The 15,532-nt window shown below is 48.7% G+C and overlaps 1 protein-coding gene across 2 annotated transcripts in view; it reads left to right on the forward strand.

Annotated features, from left to right (window-relative positions):
* The first annotated feature begins 1,203 nt into the window (after positions 1–1,203).
* Positions 1,204–15,532, forward strand: part of Smurf1 (SMAD specific E3 ubiquitin protein ligase 1) — a 96,045-nt gene continuing 81,716 nt past the window's right edge. The window contains exon 1 of one of the 2 annotated variants that reach the window (XM_087903295.1): positions 1,204–1,514. In XM_087903295.1, coding sequence (XP_087759421.1) covers positions 1,460–1,514 — 55 coding nt within the window. In that variant the 5' untranslated portion in view covers positions 1,204–1,459. The remainder of the gene's footprint in view (positions 1,515–15,532) is intronic. The other variant, XM_087903294.1, reaches the window with a different exon arrangement.

Genomic DNA, 15,532 nt, shown 5'->3' on the forward strand with positions numbered 1-15,532 from the left:
TCCAAGCCTCATCAAAGACTCTTAAATGGATTTATTCTGACCTAGGGTCTTGCTCTCAGTAACTACTTAGAAATGGAGACACATTCTAGTCTGAAATTGACTGTTGCCCACACACTGCTTCTCTTAGACATTTCGCTACAGCTATTCAAAACTTAGGGCTGCACAGGGTCATAGAAACCACCAGGGCAAGGCCAGGTGGGTTGTGGTACAAGCCTGTAAACCCAGCACTCAGGAGGCTGAGGCAGGATCACAGGTTCAAGGCCAGCTTGGGTCACAGATGAGTCCCTTATTTCCAAAGAGGGTGGCCAAGTGCCGCGGGTAGTTGGGCTAAGGAAGCCACATAAAGCCACTCCAAGAATCTGTCCGTGAAACGAATTAGGTTCGTGTTAGATGTGAGTTTGGTAAACATACCCGACCTTTTCAAGAACGTTTTATTTCCTCTCTAGAATGTGTTACCATAGAGATGGGTTTGCTTGCTGGGGAAAGCACAGCTTTTACTTTTTTACCTGCCTTCCACTCTTAGGGCGCGCGCTGGGGGTGTGGAGTGGGTGTTTTATCTGAAGGCAGGGAATTGCAAACCCGACTGCTTACTTTTCTAGGTTAGTTCAATTGCATGCAGCTCCCTAACCGCAAAACCACCAACTCTCCAGTTTACATCTGGTTTAGCTGGTCCATATGCCTCACTTCCCGCGGGTCCAACCACTCTGTCAATCGGATACACTAGTTGCACAGAGCACACCCGACACTCGATCATTGCGAAAAGTCTTCTCTTGGAACTTGAAGGACCTAAACTGTATTTCCTCAAAAAAATAATACGGTGTGTGTCCTGCCCGTGGGCACACGCGCCCAAGGTGTTTGGTGTTTCACGCAACCTCTGGCTTCCATCAGGAGCCTTGAAAAGTCCGACATTGGAAGAATAATTCGATTCCCTGAACCGTTGCACAAGCAAACCAGTGCGTTCCGAGACTGTAGCTAAGAACTGCTCCGCGTGCGGGATGTCTGTTTCAAGGGTCCCCCTCCGGCTGCTGGAGCCTTGCAGCTCCCCGGACCTTCGCGTGCGCGCCCAGGACGAGCGCGGCCGGCGTAGCGCCGTGCTGCTCGGGCGCGCGCACGCACGCAAGCGCGGGGTCGCGCAGGGCCGGGCCGGCACAGTGACGGGTGCGCGCAGCTCGGGAGGCGGCGGCGGAAGCAGCGAGGGCGGCGGGCGTCCGGCTGCGAGCGCGGCGGCTCCGGGCTGGGCCGGCCAGGGGCGGCTCCGGGCGGCGGCGCAGCCGAGCGCTCGGTCCTGCGGCTCCAGCCCGTGGACCCCGTCCAGACGCCTGCGCCGCTCACTCGGCGTCCCGGCTCGGACCCCGGCGCCCAGCCCGTGGCCGTAACCTTGAGGCGGCGGCGGGGCCGGGCCGGGCCGGGCTGGGGGGCGGCGGCGCTGGATCCGAGGCCGGCTGGCCGCTGGCGGGAGATGTCGAACCCCGGGACGCGGAGGAACGGCTCCAGCATCAAGATCCGTCTGACAGGTAGGCACGACAGGGCCGCGGCCCTCGCGCCCCCAGGCGGTCCCAGGGACCCTGCGGACTCCCACCTCGCTCCCCCTGCACCGGCCGTTGTCCCGGGACCGCCGCACCCCCCACGGCGTGCGCCCCTCGCTAGCTCTCGCGGCCCCGCCCCCCGGCTGCTCTGTAGGCACCGCCCCCGCCGCCCAGTCCCCTCCCTCTGCATCGGGTCCCGCCCCCGGCCCAACAGGCCACGCCCCCGTTGCGGCAGCCCCGCCTTCTCTGCATCAAGACCCGCCCCCTAGTGATCTGCGGACCCTTCGGCTTCCCTAACCAGGCTCTGCCCTCGACTCATCTGCAGGCTCCCGCCCCCTTCACCGAACAGGCTCCTCCCTTTGCGTTATTCCCCGCCCCCTGCTTGCTCTGCAGGCCCAGGCAGCAGGCTTGTTCTGCATCAAGGCCGGCTTGCTGTTCCTCCTTTGTGAGATTCTACTCCCTACCCTACCTCCATCCTCTGTAGGTCTCTCCTCTGCCTTCTTCCTCTTCATCATGTCTCTCCCCTCCCCCCACGGCTCTCTCTGCCCACACCTACTGTCGGTTGCATATGAGCCCCGCCCCCTAACTGCCTCCCTCTGCCCCTAATCTTACTTCTCTGCATCAGGTTCCGCCCCCTAGTTCCCCTCTCCAGACCCATCTCCTGGCTCTTTTTTCTGCCCCACACTTACTCTCAGCTGTATAGAGGTCCCGCCCCTCGGGGTCCCCCACCGGTCACCTTCTGCTTCTCTCTAGACCTCGCCCCCAACACCCTCTGCTCCACAGCTGCCCCCTTCCTGCTTCTTCTCCAGGCCTTGTGCCTAGCTCCCTCAGCCCCACACCTACTTTCAACTTCATGTAGGTCCCGCCCCCTCGCTGCACCTCCTTTAGCTCTTTCCACCCTCCCCTCAGATTTTCATCATCTATCTCTTCACTTCCCATCCTCCTACCTGCGGTTCCCCTCTAGTCCTTCACCTCACTCCCCTCCCACCTGTCTGCCCTCCTATCCCCTTGTAGCTTCTCGTTACTTCGCCTTCTTTCTTCCTAACCCACTCTCTTTCCTGACCTGTCGTTTGCCCTCTCACTTCTTCCTGGTACCCTCAGAATCACCACCCTACTGGCCAACGTTGCTTCTCTCATCTCTGCTCCCCTACCTCCCACCACCTCCCCATCTCCATCCTCTTTCTAGCTTCCTTCTCCCCTTTTAGCCCCGCCCCTCCACTGCCTCAAGCCCCGCCCCTCGACTTGCCTGGTCCCGCCCTTGCTTATCTTTCAGTCCCGCCCCCTCGCTTCTGTTTTAACAGCCTCCACCCTTCAGTCGCAAATTCCTCAAGCCAGTCTGGGACCAAACGTCTGTCTCCCAGCCTTGTTCTCACTTCCCCCACCTCTTCAATGGTCCAGACCTCTCCAGTCTAGTCCACTTCCGTTCTCCCTGAGGTCTGGCCACTTAGTACTCCAGAGTCTTCGGTTCCTACCTCCTCTGCAGTGCCTTCACCATCCCCCTCAGTGCCACATCCTTGAGTCCCTGTTTTGGCGCTACACCCCCCCACCCCCCCCCCATCTGTGGCAGCTGCTCCAGCACAGGCTTGAGTCTTCAGAGTAATGTCTGGGTTTCCTAGGTGCTCTTAGTGCTACCTTCAAGGTGAGCGCAAAGCTTGTTGTGGGGTTGACAGCAGCAGGATAGTTTGCATACAGGAGGAGCAAGCTTGCCGTCATCGCAGTCCCATCGTGGGTCCAGAGTCTGGTCCAGTGCCCTTGGCCTCCTCTTCCTTCTCCCTCTCCTTTCCCTGCAGACCTTATCAGTTTGAATCCATCCCTAAGGCTGGATGGCAGGGCTGGCATAGGGCCTGCTTTGGGGCTTTCCAGCTCAGCAAAGGAAATCAACGTTAAGTCTGAAGCCTTGCAGGGATTTCCCTGGATTTTTCTGTTCTGAGGCAGCGTGGTCGGAGCTAAGACTCTCTGTGTGTCCTTTCAGACTGAACTTTTCGGTAACATCTGTGACCATGGTGCTATATCCCCACTCCCCATGATGGAAATTCTTGAAAAGTTTGTAGCAGTTGAGTGTTCTGTTTAAGAAAAGATTGATATTGATATTTTTTTCTCTGAAGATGTCTGATCAGATAATGATTTTTGAATTAGAACTCAGCCCGTGGTCTTGGTGGACATCTTTGCCTGTGGACAAACAGCAGGTGACTGGAGGGGACCACTTGGTGGCTGCAGTGTGCATCACTGGGTTAGCTGTTACTTTTAGGAAGTTAGGTTCTTCCCAGTCATCCTTGTGAAAACTTTGCTCGCTGGCACTGGCTGTGATATTAGTGATAATCCACACTGGTTTCAGCCTTCCTGTTAAAGTGATTGACTTGGGGCATATTAGTAGAAATGAGACCAGTGGCTTAGAAATTCTAATTACCGCGTTTGTGTCAGGTGTCTATTAACAGGTCGTAGACCGCTGGTAAAGGGAAGCTTTCCTGGGATAATTTTGACTTTGAAGACTTGGGAAGTTTCAGAGTTTTGAAGTGGCCTTTGATGGGGAAGGACCAGGGATGGATGTTCTTAACTGATGATCTCAGAGCAGCTGTGAGTGTTCACAGGCCTGGGGTTGGTGGCAGTATATGATGACAGTTGTGTGGAAGTCTTGGAACCAGCCACTTTATGGAAGATGAGGTAGGTTAGGTTCTGCCTTCATCTTTATGTTGACACAGGAAACGAGAATGGTTGGGTCACAACCTCTCTAAAGTTAAATTCTGTTATAGAGTTTCAGCATTTATTTATGTATTTGTATTGGAGGAATAAAAAGGCTTCTTAAAAATGACAGTTATTGGGACTGGGGAGATAGCTTAGTCAGGAAACCGCTTGCCCAGCAAGCATTAGGATTTGAACTGGTCTCCCAGTTCCCGCTTACGAAATCAAATGTGGCTGGGCATGGTACCTGAGCATCACTAGGTTCTGGTGAGACACCCTGTCTCAAGAAAAAAGTCAATGGCTCCTAAGGAACAGCATCCAAGGTTAATCTCTGGCCTGCATGCATTCATATATAGGCGTACCTGCACACACACAAACCCGAACATACAGACAGAATTAAAAGAGAGGGAGATCTGTTGTCATCTTGTGGTGAAAATCACACAGCATCACAGCGCAAAGGTGAACACACTGGAGTGTTAACAAGCGTTGAGAACTTGGGGTCTACAGTTGGCTCTGGGGAACAGAGCCTGTCAGATCAGGGCACTTGGATCAGTCAGACGAGCAGTTCATGACGTGCAGCTAATTAATTACCATTCAGGGTCCCAGCTTCCTCTTTTTTGCTGAGACTTGAGCCCTGTTATAAACATCTTTGATCTCCTACACGATCCATCAATGTGGTTACCCACTTACTTCACATTGCCCTTGGCCTGTGTGTGGGCTTTCTCTTCTCAACTCTGAGACTCAGAGATTTGTGTTAAAGGACAAGCCATAATTTGGTGCATATTTGTGCTTTTTCTTTCCTTGGGACCCCCCTTCCCTTTAAAGTTGAGTAATACATTCAAATGCTTTGGAAAACTGATCTTTGCAGTAGAAAAGAATGTTCAAGTTTCTGTGTTTAAGTTAATATCATTTTAATGACTGTCTTTGTGGTATACAGTAGGCTGTTTCCTGATGTTTAGGGGCATCAATATGTGCAAACTCTAGTATTCGTATTAGCGAGCATTATCCTGGAGACATCTTAGAGTTCACTAGAGAATGCGGCGGTTTTGGAAATTTGGATTTCAGATTCCATGGGAGTTGTAACAGTTGTGCTCCTGTGAGTTCCACAGATAAACGCTGTGTACTTACTTAGGACACTCGGCTCTGCAAATGAACCCCAGGGACTTTGAACACCTGGGAACTGGCCTCTGAGGTTGCATGCAGCTCTTCAGAAATTTTGATTTGTCTCTGCTGCTAGCGAGTTGCCTCAGCTTTTTTGTGTCTGTTTTGTCTTTTTAAAACAATTTTTTTCTTTTTAGATTTAGTTATGTGTATGAGGGTTTTGCCTGCATGTGTGTATGTGCACCATATGTGTTCCTGGCGGCCTCGAAGGTCAGAAGAGAGTATCAAATCCTCAAGGTCTGAAGTTCACAGTTTTGAGCGACTATGGTGGTGGTAGGAATTAAACTTGGAACCTCTGCCCTTAACCACTGAACTGTCTTTCCAATCTTGTGTTTATACCTTGAACTCACCTGGTCCTCCTTGTATTTTCTTGCTGTTTGGAGCCAGGACTGTGTCCCATGTAGGGAAGTATAATTGCAAGTGAGGAAGGAAATTGATCTGGTGGCATGCTGTTTCTGAACACGTGAGACCATTTTTTTTTCAAGTTGGCGTAGGTGTGCAGCAAGACCCTGCTTGCATCTCACCGTTTGAGTGGTGCAAGTTGCAGTGAATGGTTGTGGTCACAGTTGCCAGTATTTTTAATTTAGCCAATCGCAGTCTGGTGGACTAATTGATACAGAGGAGTTCAGTGGATCTTAAGAAAGATTAAGGGAACCGGTTAGGAGTGCTGAATGTCAGTTTGCTCCAGCAGAGAGCCCAAGACTAGGAGAACTTTTATTCTGACCGCTGTAATATGATGAGTGATGATCTGATCGCATGAGAGACCACATGGTAGCTTATAGCTGCCATCTCCTCACTTGCAAGTAACTTTCCTTAGTGTCTTCTACTTCAGAGAGAAACAGGGACAGTTGTGTATGCAGAATATACTTTCATGTACTTTATTCCTACCTGTGTTTTTAAGTAATCGCGAATCCACATCAGAATAGATCCTTTTCCCTGGGTGGGTGGGTTCATGTGGGGTGTGTCCACGTGTGTGTGAAGGGCAGAGGTCAACATCTGGTGATGTCTTCACTCTGTATTTTGAGACTGGGTCTCTCACTGAAGCTGGAGCTGCTGATTCCTCTGGACTTGCTGGCCAGCCGAGGACCCTCTCTGCTCCCCCATCTCCTCCTGGGACTCAGCACTCAGATAGCTGAGGCCCTAAGTTAGAGTTTTTAAATTCGCGCGCGTGCGCGTAAGAGAGAGAGAGAGGGAAGGAGAGGAGAGAGAGAAGAGACAGACAGACAGACAGATATATCAATGCTTCTTGTTTTGCGGCCGCCATTGGCATTTTCCTGCTCTTGCATGAGTTTTCAGCTTCTGAGCTCGGCGAAGTCTTGAAGGCAGTCTTTTCCCAAGGGTTGAAAAGCAAAGGGAAGCCACCCCTCTGTACTGTTTTCGCCTTAGCACAAGGGTCAGTTAACTAGGCTGACTTGTGTAATGCACTTGGGGCACTGGTTAAAAGTTAAAGTGGCGAAATTATGGCTTAGCTCACACTCCAGCAAAATAAATCTATCCTCACAGTGCTTTTGGTGTTCTGGCCGAGAAAACCTAACTTTCAGGATTCCTTCATGGGTCAAATTCTTTGTAATTTCAAAACAATGTTGAAAGTTAAATTCTTTTAAAGAAATGTAGATTTTAAAAAAATCTGTTTTCATCACTAAGCCATTTAAACATGGGCTGCTTGGTGGTTTTGTAGGTGAGTTTGGGTTAGAGAAAGTCAGCGTGCCCTGCTCGTAGCCCCGGCACTCGTTGTTGCTCTCTATCACTGAAGCCCCTCAGGTCACTCCAGTTAAAGGGGGTCTGAAGGAAGCACCCCAAAAGACTGAGCTCAGCCCCTTACTTAGATGGGGTGTCTTCTTTTTCAAATGTTAGAATTACTCTTGCATCTCCAGACCAGATCTAATCCATTTAGATATTTAAAGTGAAATAGTCCTACATTTCTGTGTTAGCAGGGGTGGGGTGGATGGGTGGGGGCTCTTTATTGTTTTAAAACAAGACTTAAGTAATGGACTATTGCAGAGGAATGTTGCCTCATCAAGTGTCACTAGGCATGAACCCAGGCTGCTGGCTGATGTAGTTCAGATGTCTTAAGCTCTCACATCTTTCTTGGATTCTGCCTTCAGGAGCAGAATCTAGGGCTCCTTTGGTCTCTGTTCTCTGTCTGTGGAGGCAATCTCTGGAGGCTATGGTACTTTCTGGTGCAGTAGTCACTGGGTTAGATCTTGGTCTGTTTTCCTGGAAGTACCTCGGTGAAGAAGGGAGATGTGTAGAATCTTCTCATGACTGCATTTTCATGTCTGTATTGGGAGGTGTCTCCACTTAAAGCCTAGCCAAAGTGGGTTAACTATTTCAGCGAATAGTTACAGTTTATTTGTAGTGTTACAGTAGTGCAGTACAAACACAGGGCTGTAGGTGACTGCTACATCGCTCTCCTCCCTTTCTTTCCTCCCTCCCTTCCTGTCTCACCAAGTCCAGTGTGGTAAAGTGTTATCCTTCCAGCACAACAGCCTTCTTCGTCTTCATCAGAGCAGCCGTGACCCACTAGGCCCGGCCCGGTGACCTTCCCTCCCCACAAGGGTATGGGGAGGGTTGTTGGGACTTCACCTCATCTTTGCCATTCCCTTCTGCTTGCTTTTGGTAAATTTGTCCTTATTGCTTGTGGTTTTGTGGTCTGAGGAGTGGCTAGGGTGTTTAGTGTGTACAGGGATAATGGAAGGAGGGAGCTTTGCTTGTGTCTTGTCCATTCTGGGGTGAAACTGGCTGGTGTGGCAGCTTTGGGGTCACCTATGCTGCTGTAAGTAACCCCTCACCCATGTTCTGTAAATAAACCCAGTAATTTCATTGATTTCCCCATGTTGGACTTTGGTGGAATAGAACTTTGGTTTGTCCTGGGTACTATGTTAGGGCTGGGGAACAGACATGTGTCTCTGCAGGGAAAGTGTTCTCTAACTGGTGTCAGACTCATGATGCTGAGAATGGTTTCAAACTCTAGATGCATATCCCTTTACCTCCTGAATGCCTTGAGAGCAGGCGATGCTTCCATTCTGATCTATCCAGAGCTGGGCATCAAACCAAGGGCTTCACGCATGCTAGGCAGGCCTGCTGCCAGCTGCGCTGTGCTCCTGGCTCTGTTTGATTTCTTTCTCAGTGCTTGAGATTGGACCCTGGGCCTTGGCCACTCTAGACAGGTGCTCTGCCACTGCTAAACTGCATCTTTAGCCAACTGTTAATTTTTTTCTTTTCGCTTTTCTTTTTCTTTTCCTTTCTTTTCTTTTTCTTTTTCGAGATAGGGTTTTTCAGTGTAAGAATCCTAGCAGTCCTGGAACTCTCTTTGTAGACCAGGCTGACCTTGGATTCACAGAGATCTGCCTGCCTCTGCCTCCTTAGTGCTGGTATTAAAGGCGTGTGCCACCCCTGCCTGGCAGCAGCTATTATTTCCTATACCTACATAACCACGCAGAGCAGCGGTTCTTAACCATCCCAATGCTGCAGCCTTTAATACAGTTCCTCCTGTTGTGGTGACCCCAACCTAAAGGTATTTTTGTCACGACTTTAGAACTGTAGTTTTGCTACTGTTATGGATTCTTAGGTGATCTCAGTGAAAAGGTCCTTTGACTCCCAAAGGGGTTGTGACCCACTGGTTGAGAACCACTGAAACAGATAATAATGGTAACACTATACTTTGAGACCAAAGACAGCTATGGAAGTTATTGGTAAACATGGAAAATAATACTCAGAAACAAACACTTGAATTGTTTTCTGTTTATTGAGAAAATTTGCTGGTACAATAGTGTCAGTGAGCCCAAATGAGTATGTGTGTGTGGGGGATGCATATCCAGGGGAGGGCATGTGTCCTGTTTTATCATTGTCCACCTTACTCTGTTAAGACAAGGTTTCCCCATTGAACCAGGAGCTTGGCTGGTGGCTTGCAAATACCGTAGGTCCTCCTGTCCGTCCCTCCGCAGCCCTGGGGTCACAGGGCTTGTGTGCCATGCCTAGCTGTTTATGTGTGTCCTGTGTTCTCATGCTTGCATACTGAGTGTTCTCACACACTGAGCCATTTCCCCAGCCCCTAGCTTCATCTTTAGTGGTGAAGTCCTGGACATGTGATCAGGAATGGTTAGTTCAGTGGTGGATATGGTCATGATTGAGTGCGTTGTGTTTGGACACAGGGTTTTTGTAGCCAAGGATAACCTTGATCATCCTGCCTCCACCTCCACCTCCCACCGCTGGGACGTTTTGCAAACATGATGGTTTTATGTTTTATAAAATCCAAAAGAGCATCTAAAAATTAATTGTAAACAGTGAAGAATGTTGATAAATGGCAGGGTAAACAGTTTCTCTATGGTAAAATCGTGGTTTTCTTAATGTATGAAGTGCTTTCAGAAGTCAGTCTGGAAAGGGACAGGAACAGGGTGGCAGGGAACATGGATGGATCACAGGAAATAGAAGGGAGGTGGATTATCCATGGCAAGATACTCTGCTTTATTGTTCTTATGCCCGTTTTCTATTCCCTTGTCTTCCACTCCCTTCTTCCTCACCTTCCTCCTTCTTCCTCTTCCTCCCTTTCTCCTCTACACCATTTCCCCTTCTTTTTCTTCTTTGAGATAGGGTCTCACTGTGTGGCCCTGGCTGGCCTGGAGCTCACTATGTAGACCAGGCTAGCCTCAAACTCTTGCCTCTGCCTTCTGAGTGCTGGGATTAAAGGTGTGTGCCACTGTGCTAGCCCAGAAGTGTTTCTTAAAGACTGCACACACTAGTATCCCAGCATGTGCCCATGTTGTGGGATGTTTCCTCTCTAGGGAGGACCCTGGGAGCTGTCCAGAGCAGGGCACTTGCGGTGTTTGTCTTTCTGACACCGAGGCATCTTCCCTTCCATCCGGCTTCCTAAGACTCAGTGCCAGCTCATGTAGCTTTGAGGACCTGGGATCTTAATTCTGAAACCTCCTCTTGGTTTGTACCATTTGTTTATTCAGGGACATCTCTGACTTATTTTTGTGAAATATTCTGCATTCTCACCTAAGGTACAAGGTGTGACTTGAGAAATGGTCTTTATAAATTAGCGTATGCCAGGACTGAATGGAGTTTGTTTGTTTTACATTTATTTAGTGTGAGGGAAATGCACATATGGAGGTCAGAGAACAACTTTGGGAGTCAGTTCTCTTCTTCCACTTGTGGGTCCTGGAGCTTGAACTTAGAGCCTTAGGCTTGACAACAGGTGTCTTTATCTACTGCACTAACTTGCTGACCAGGAGGTTATGTTTATTTGAATTTTTGAAGTGCCAAAGGGTATTTTAATATCTGACTCCATAAAAACAGAGAAAGTGGTAGTTCCCGTGGAGGATCTGAATTTGTTTTTGTTTCTTACATCTTAGAGATGAAATCCAAAGTTGCACTCAGTTTCCCTTCTCTCTCTGTTATGGCACACTAGAGATTGCCAGTCACTTGCTGGTGACACTCCAGCCTTAGGTCTGTTCCCACACTTCACAGTGTCACATAATTTCCAGGGAGCTGCAGACAGCGTCACACTGGAGCAGGAATCAGGACTTTACAGAGAGCTTTTTTCTGTGTGCACATTATTTCTAGGTTAAAAAATAGCATGGGATTGATTTTCTTCTCTGGAAACACATTGTACCATGGAGAAAAGGGTGTTTTGAGGATGCGGATTGTGAGGGGACATGCTCAGCTGCAGAACACTGCTCTTCTCAGGGTCGTCAGTGGTCTGTGCAGAAAGAGGGCTGCATTTAATTATGACGTCAGTGTAACTCTTCTTGGGTCTTAGAGAAGACAACGTAGATGTAGAAATCTAATGGAGTCATTCATGTTTGTGTGTTGTGTGCATGTACACACCGTGTATATTGTGTGCATGTACACACAACATGTGAGTGAGGTCAGGGGACAGCTTGGGGCGTCAGTTCTTTATTCCCACCGTGTGTGTTCTGGAGATTGAACTCAACATTGCGAGGCTTGGGGGCAAGCATCTTTATTGGCTGAGCTTTCTTGACAGTCCCATAGTTAGAAATTGAAATTGTTTTTGTTTTGGTTAAAAGCCCCCCCCTTGCAGTTATGTAAGTTTAGAAATTTGATGTCAATGTTTGTTACCTGTTTGCTTGTTTCTTTGGTTTTAGACACAGTTTTACTATGTAGCCTAGGCTTGCCTTGCTTCAACTACCTGAATGCTTAGATTCCAGGTGTGTGCCATCACATGTGACTCCTGCTAGATGTCGCGAGCTAAGCATGTCGCGAAGGGTATTTATTTATATTTCTGTTTATTTGTTTTGTGTTGGGAATCAACCTAGAGTCTTATACGTACTAGACTGTGTTTTGTTTCCCGACCACCCAGATCCCATAAATCACACAAAAACTATATTAATTGCAAGACTGTTTGGCCAATGGCTCAGGCATATTCCTAGCTAGCTTTTACATCTTAAATTAATCAATTTCTATTATTTTGTATTTTATCATGAGGCTCATGGTTTGTTACCTCACATCTTGCTTTTTGGGTGGCTCCATGGCATCTCCTCACTTGGTTTTCCTGTCTCTTTGTTTGGATTTCCTGCCTAGCTTCATTTTGCCTATCCACTTGCCAAAACAGCTTTATTCATAGACCAATAAAAGCAACACTTATACAGAGGTTATACCAAATCACTCTGCCTTCAGCCCCTCACTGGGGGATTCTATGCAGGGACTCTACCACTGAGCCACACCCCAGCCCCTCACTGGGGGATTCTAGGCAGGGACTCTACCGCTGAGCCACACCCAGCCCCTCACTGGGGGATTCTAGGCAGGAACTCTGTTATCAAGCTGTATCCCTAGCCCTCAGAGCATTTTTGCTCCCCTTTTGTTCACAAAGGAAATCAAGCCTTCTCCTGCATTTTTTTACCTCATTAAATTTCTCTAGTTGCTCAGATAAAAAATTTCAGATTGTCCTCATACCTGATTTATTCTTGGGACCTCTGTCCCTGGCACTGCTGTTTATCTGGACTCCCTGCTCCTTGCACCCCTTCATGGTTGAAGTTTGATCGTCTCTCGCCTGCACACCCACACCTTGTCCTGCTTTATTTAGATTCTCTCCTGTCACCCAAACCATCAGCTACTGTGTAACTTCCCCTCACTGTGTCAGATACAGTGTAATACTCCGTGATTATAGCTGGGTATGGCAGTGCACGCCTGTAATCCCAGCACACAGGACAGAGGCAGGAGGATCACCAGTTTCAGACCAGTTGGATCAGATAATAAGACATTTTAAAACAAATTAGACAAAGCCCAGAAAATAAAAATTAAAAAAAGGAGGTTATAAACCTTCTTCTTACCTTGGTGTAAGGTAGAGCAGAGTGGAGACTGTTTCCCTCGCCCATTCTGGCTGGTTTGGCCTCTGCCTTGTTGCTCTGTGCCCTCCTGCAGCAGGTGTGCTGTGACTGCCCCGCTCTGTGGCAGTGTGAGGTGGAACACTCCACAGACTGACGACTGAGCTGAATCACACCCAGGGAGCTGCACAGGACAGTACATCCCATACACGGAAGCCAGACGGAGGACTTCATTCAAGCCTTCAGAGTGCAAGTAGGCACTGCTTGCAGAAGTCTCCTGAGTTGGGTTCTTGGTTTCTGCATGTTGAACTGGCTCCTTCCTAGAGCAGCTCCTGACTGATTGTGTGTTAATGCAGGTATTTTATTTACTTATTAATTTGTTTGGTGTGCCTCCATGTGTCTGTGTATGCATGTACATATGTGTACATGTGGAGGTCTTCCTCAGTGGCTCTTCACTTTCATATATTGTGACAGAGTCTTTTGCCGAATCCAGAGCTTACCGACATCAGATAGCCAGTTTGCCCCGGAATCCCTTGCTCGGCCTTCCAAGCACCAGAATTACAGGCAACAGTCGCTCTTGCCCACTTATGTAGATGGGTTCTGGGAATCCAATGCCTGTCCTCATGCTTGTCCCCAAGCCAGCTCCCCAGCCCTGTGTTACAGTCTGAACATGCTGCACAACAAGCTCACCTAGATTAGTGGCTGTCCAGCAAGGGTGTTTTGCTTTCCCAAGAGCCCCAAGTGGCATTGGCACACATTTTTGTCTGTCTTGGCTCTGTGTGTGCTTCTGGTATGTAGTGGGTTGAAAGCAAGGCAGCTGCTGAATGGCCCCCATTGCAGACCCCACACACGGAATATCCAGTTCACGTTCTGAGCCACGATGGAGAAACCTGGCTCTGAGTTGAGAAACAGAATGGCATGCAGTATAGAAACTTGTTCTTTTAGATCCTTATTTTCAAGCATAGGCATAATAGAAAACAAACACTGTCATGAAGTCTGCGGTCCTAATTGTGGTTGGATTTATTAAAAAAAGTAGAGGACACGGAAGGAAGCAGTGAGTTCCTGTTTGCTACTGCGCTTCTCCACTACTGCCCCAAGATGGTCACTAAGCAGCCCGGCTCCATACTGATGGGCTCACGCTCTGCCTTCTCACCACGGCTGCTTCAGTGTTTGTGAGATGTGTGCACACTGTGTGCTGTGGATCGTCTGTGCTCTTCACTGCTCAGTACTCTGTGCTAGCACTATTCTGTGAGTAGGCCTCCTTCTCCCTGTTGGTAGGTGACCGGGTGCTTTCTAGTTGGCACCGGTGCCTCGTGTCTTTGCATGGGCGTCTGTGCGTTTCTGTTGGGCAGAGAATTGCTCGATAGGGCTAGAGTGAGCATATGTTCAGCTGAGACAAAACTTGCCAAACATTTTCTCAGAGCGGGGCTGCCAGGTGATCCCCAGCCCCTTTCTACTGTGAGATTCCAGCTGGCCATCCCTGGTGTTCTGCTCTTGTCAATGAACCCTCCGTGGATATGACTTGGAATTGTCGCCTGGTGGTTCTGCTCTGATCTCAACCTTAAATAGTGGCTTAGGAAGCTGCGTCTTTGAAAGTCTTAATTTTTAAGTAATTACAGTTTCAGTTTCACAGGAGGATGGAAAAATTAGGGAAGTCACTAATTTCTTTCTTTACACACATACACACACACACACACTTTTTTTGAGGCTGGGTTTCGCTGTGTAGCCTTGATTGTCTTTGGAACTTGATTGTCTTTGGAACTTGTTCTGTAGGCTGGCTTCAAACTCACAGAGATTCACCTGCTTCTGCCTCCCGAGTGCTGGGAGTAAAGGCGTCTGCCACCTCCGCCCAACTTTTTTTAATTTTTTTTTTTTAGTTATTTTTGTGTGTATCTGTGTTGTGTTAACACCACAGCACACACATGGAGGTCAGAGGGAAATTTGTGGTGGTTGTTTTTCTTCTGCCACGTGGCTTGTCAGGCTTGATGACAAGTGCCTTTAGCCGCTGAGCCATCTAAAGCCCTCATTTGTTTGAGTTTATTTCCCCTTAACCACTTTCTTTTGAGACACTGAAGATCTCATGTAGCACTGGGGGTGACCTCCGCCTTCAGGTGCTGGGATGACAGGCATTTGCTACCACACCTAGTGCTAGAAATGGAACCCAGGGCTTCATGCAAGCTGGGCAAGCACCCACACATCTTTCTTTGCTTCCCCGCCCAGAGCTGAGGACCAAATCCAGGGCCTTGTGCTTGCTAGACAAGTGCTCTACTACTGAGCTAATTCCCAAACAACTTCTCTATTTTTAATGTATAACTACAGCATCATCTAAAGGCGAGGAGATTGATGGTTGTCATGGGTACAGTCCAGCCATGTACTCTGGCACAATGGTACTTGTTCAGATTTCCCCAGTTAGACCTAGTGTGTGTGCGTGTGTGTGTGTGTGCGTGTGTGTGTGTGCAGCAGTCTTATCATATGTACAGATTTGCTAAACTATCACCACAGTTAAGATACAGAACTTCATAGCCCAGCTCCTTCAACTGTCGATTCATAATCTAGTCTCTTCCCAGCGTCGTAGTCCCCCATTTCCTGTGGCATGGATCAGATCACGCCCTTTCCTGGGGAATGCTCTCCAGGGGCTTCCCACTCGGAATAAAAAAAAGCCTCTGCAGAGGTCTCCTGAAATGTGACAAGCTGGCTCCAGCTTTAGGGCTCTTACAAGAATTACTCTGGGGGGTGGTGTCAGATTGGGCTCCAGGGCTCTCCTCTCTATTTTCCTGTGACTTCTCTTATCCCTTAGATCTCAGTCTCATGGTCACCACCCCAGGGAGACCCTACCTGGCCTGTGGCTCCCCATTCCCTCTTCTTTAGCTGTCACTG

Source organism: Myodes glareolus, chromosome 2, assembly GCF_982192425.1.
Source record: "Myodes glareolus chromosome 2, mMyoGla1.1, whole genome shotgun sequence".
NCBI lineage: Eukaryota > Metazoa > Chordata > Mammalia > Rodentia > Cricetidae > Myodes > Myodes glareolus.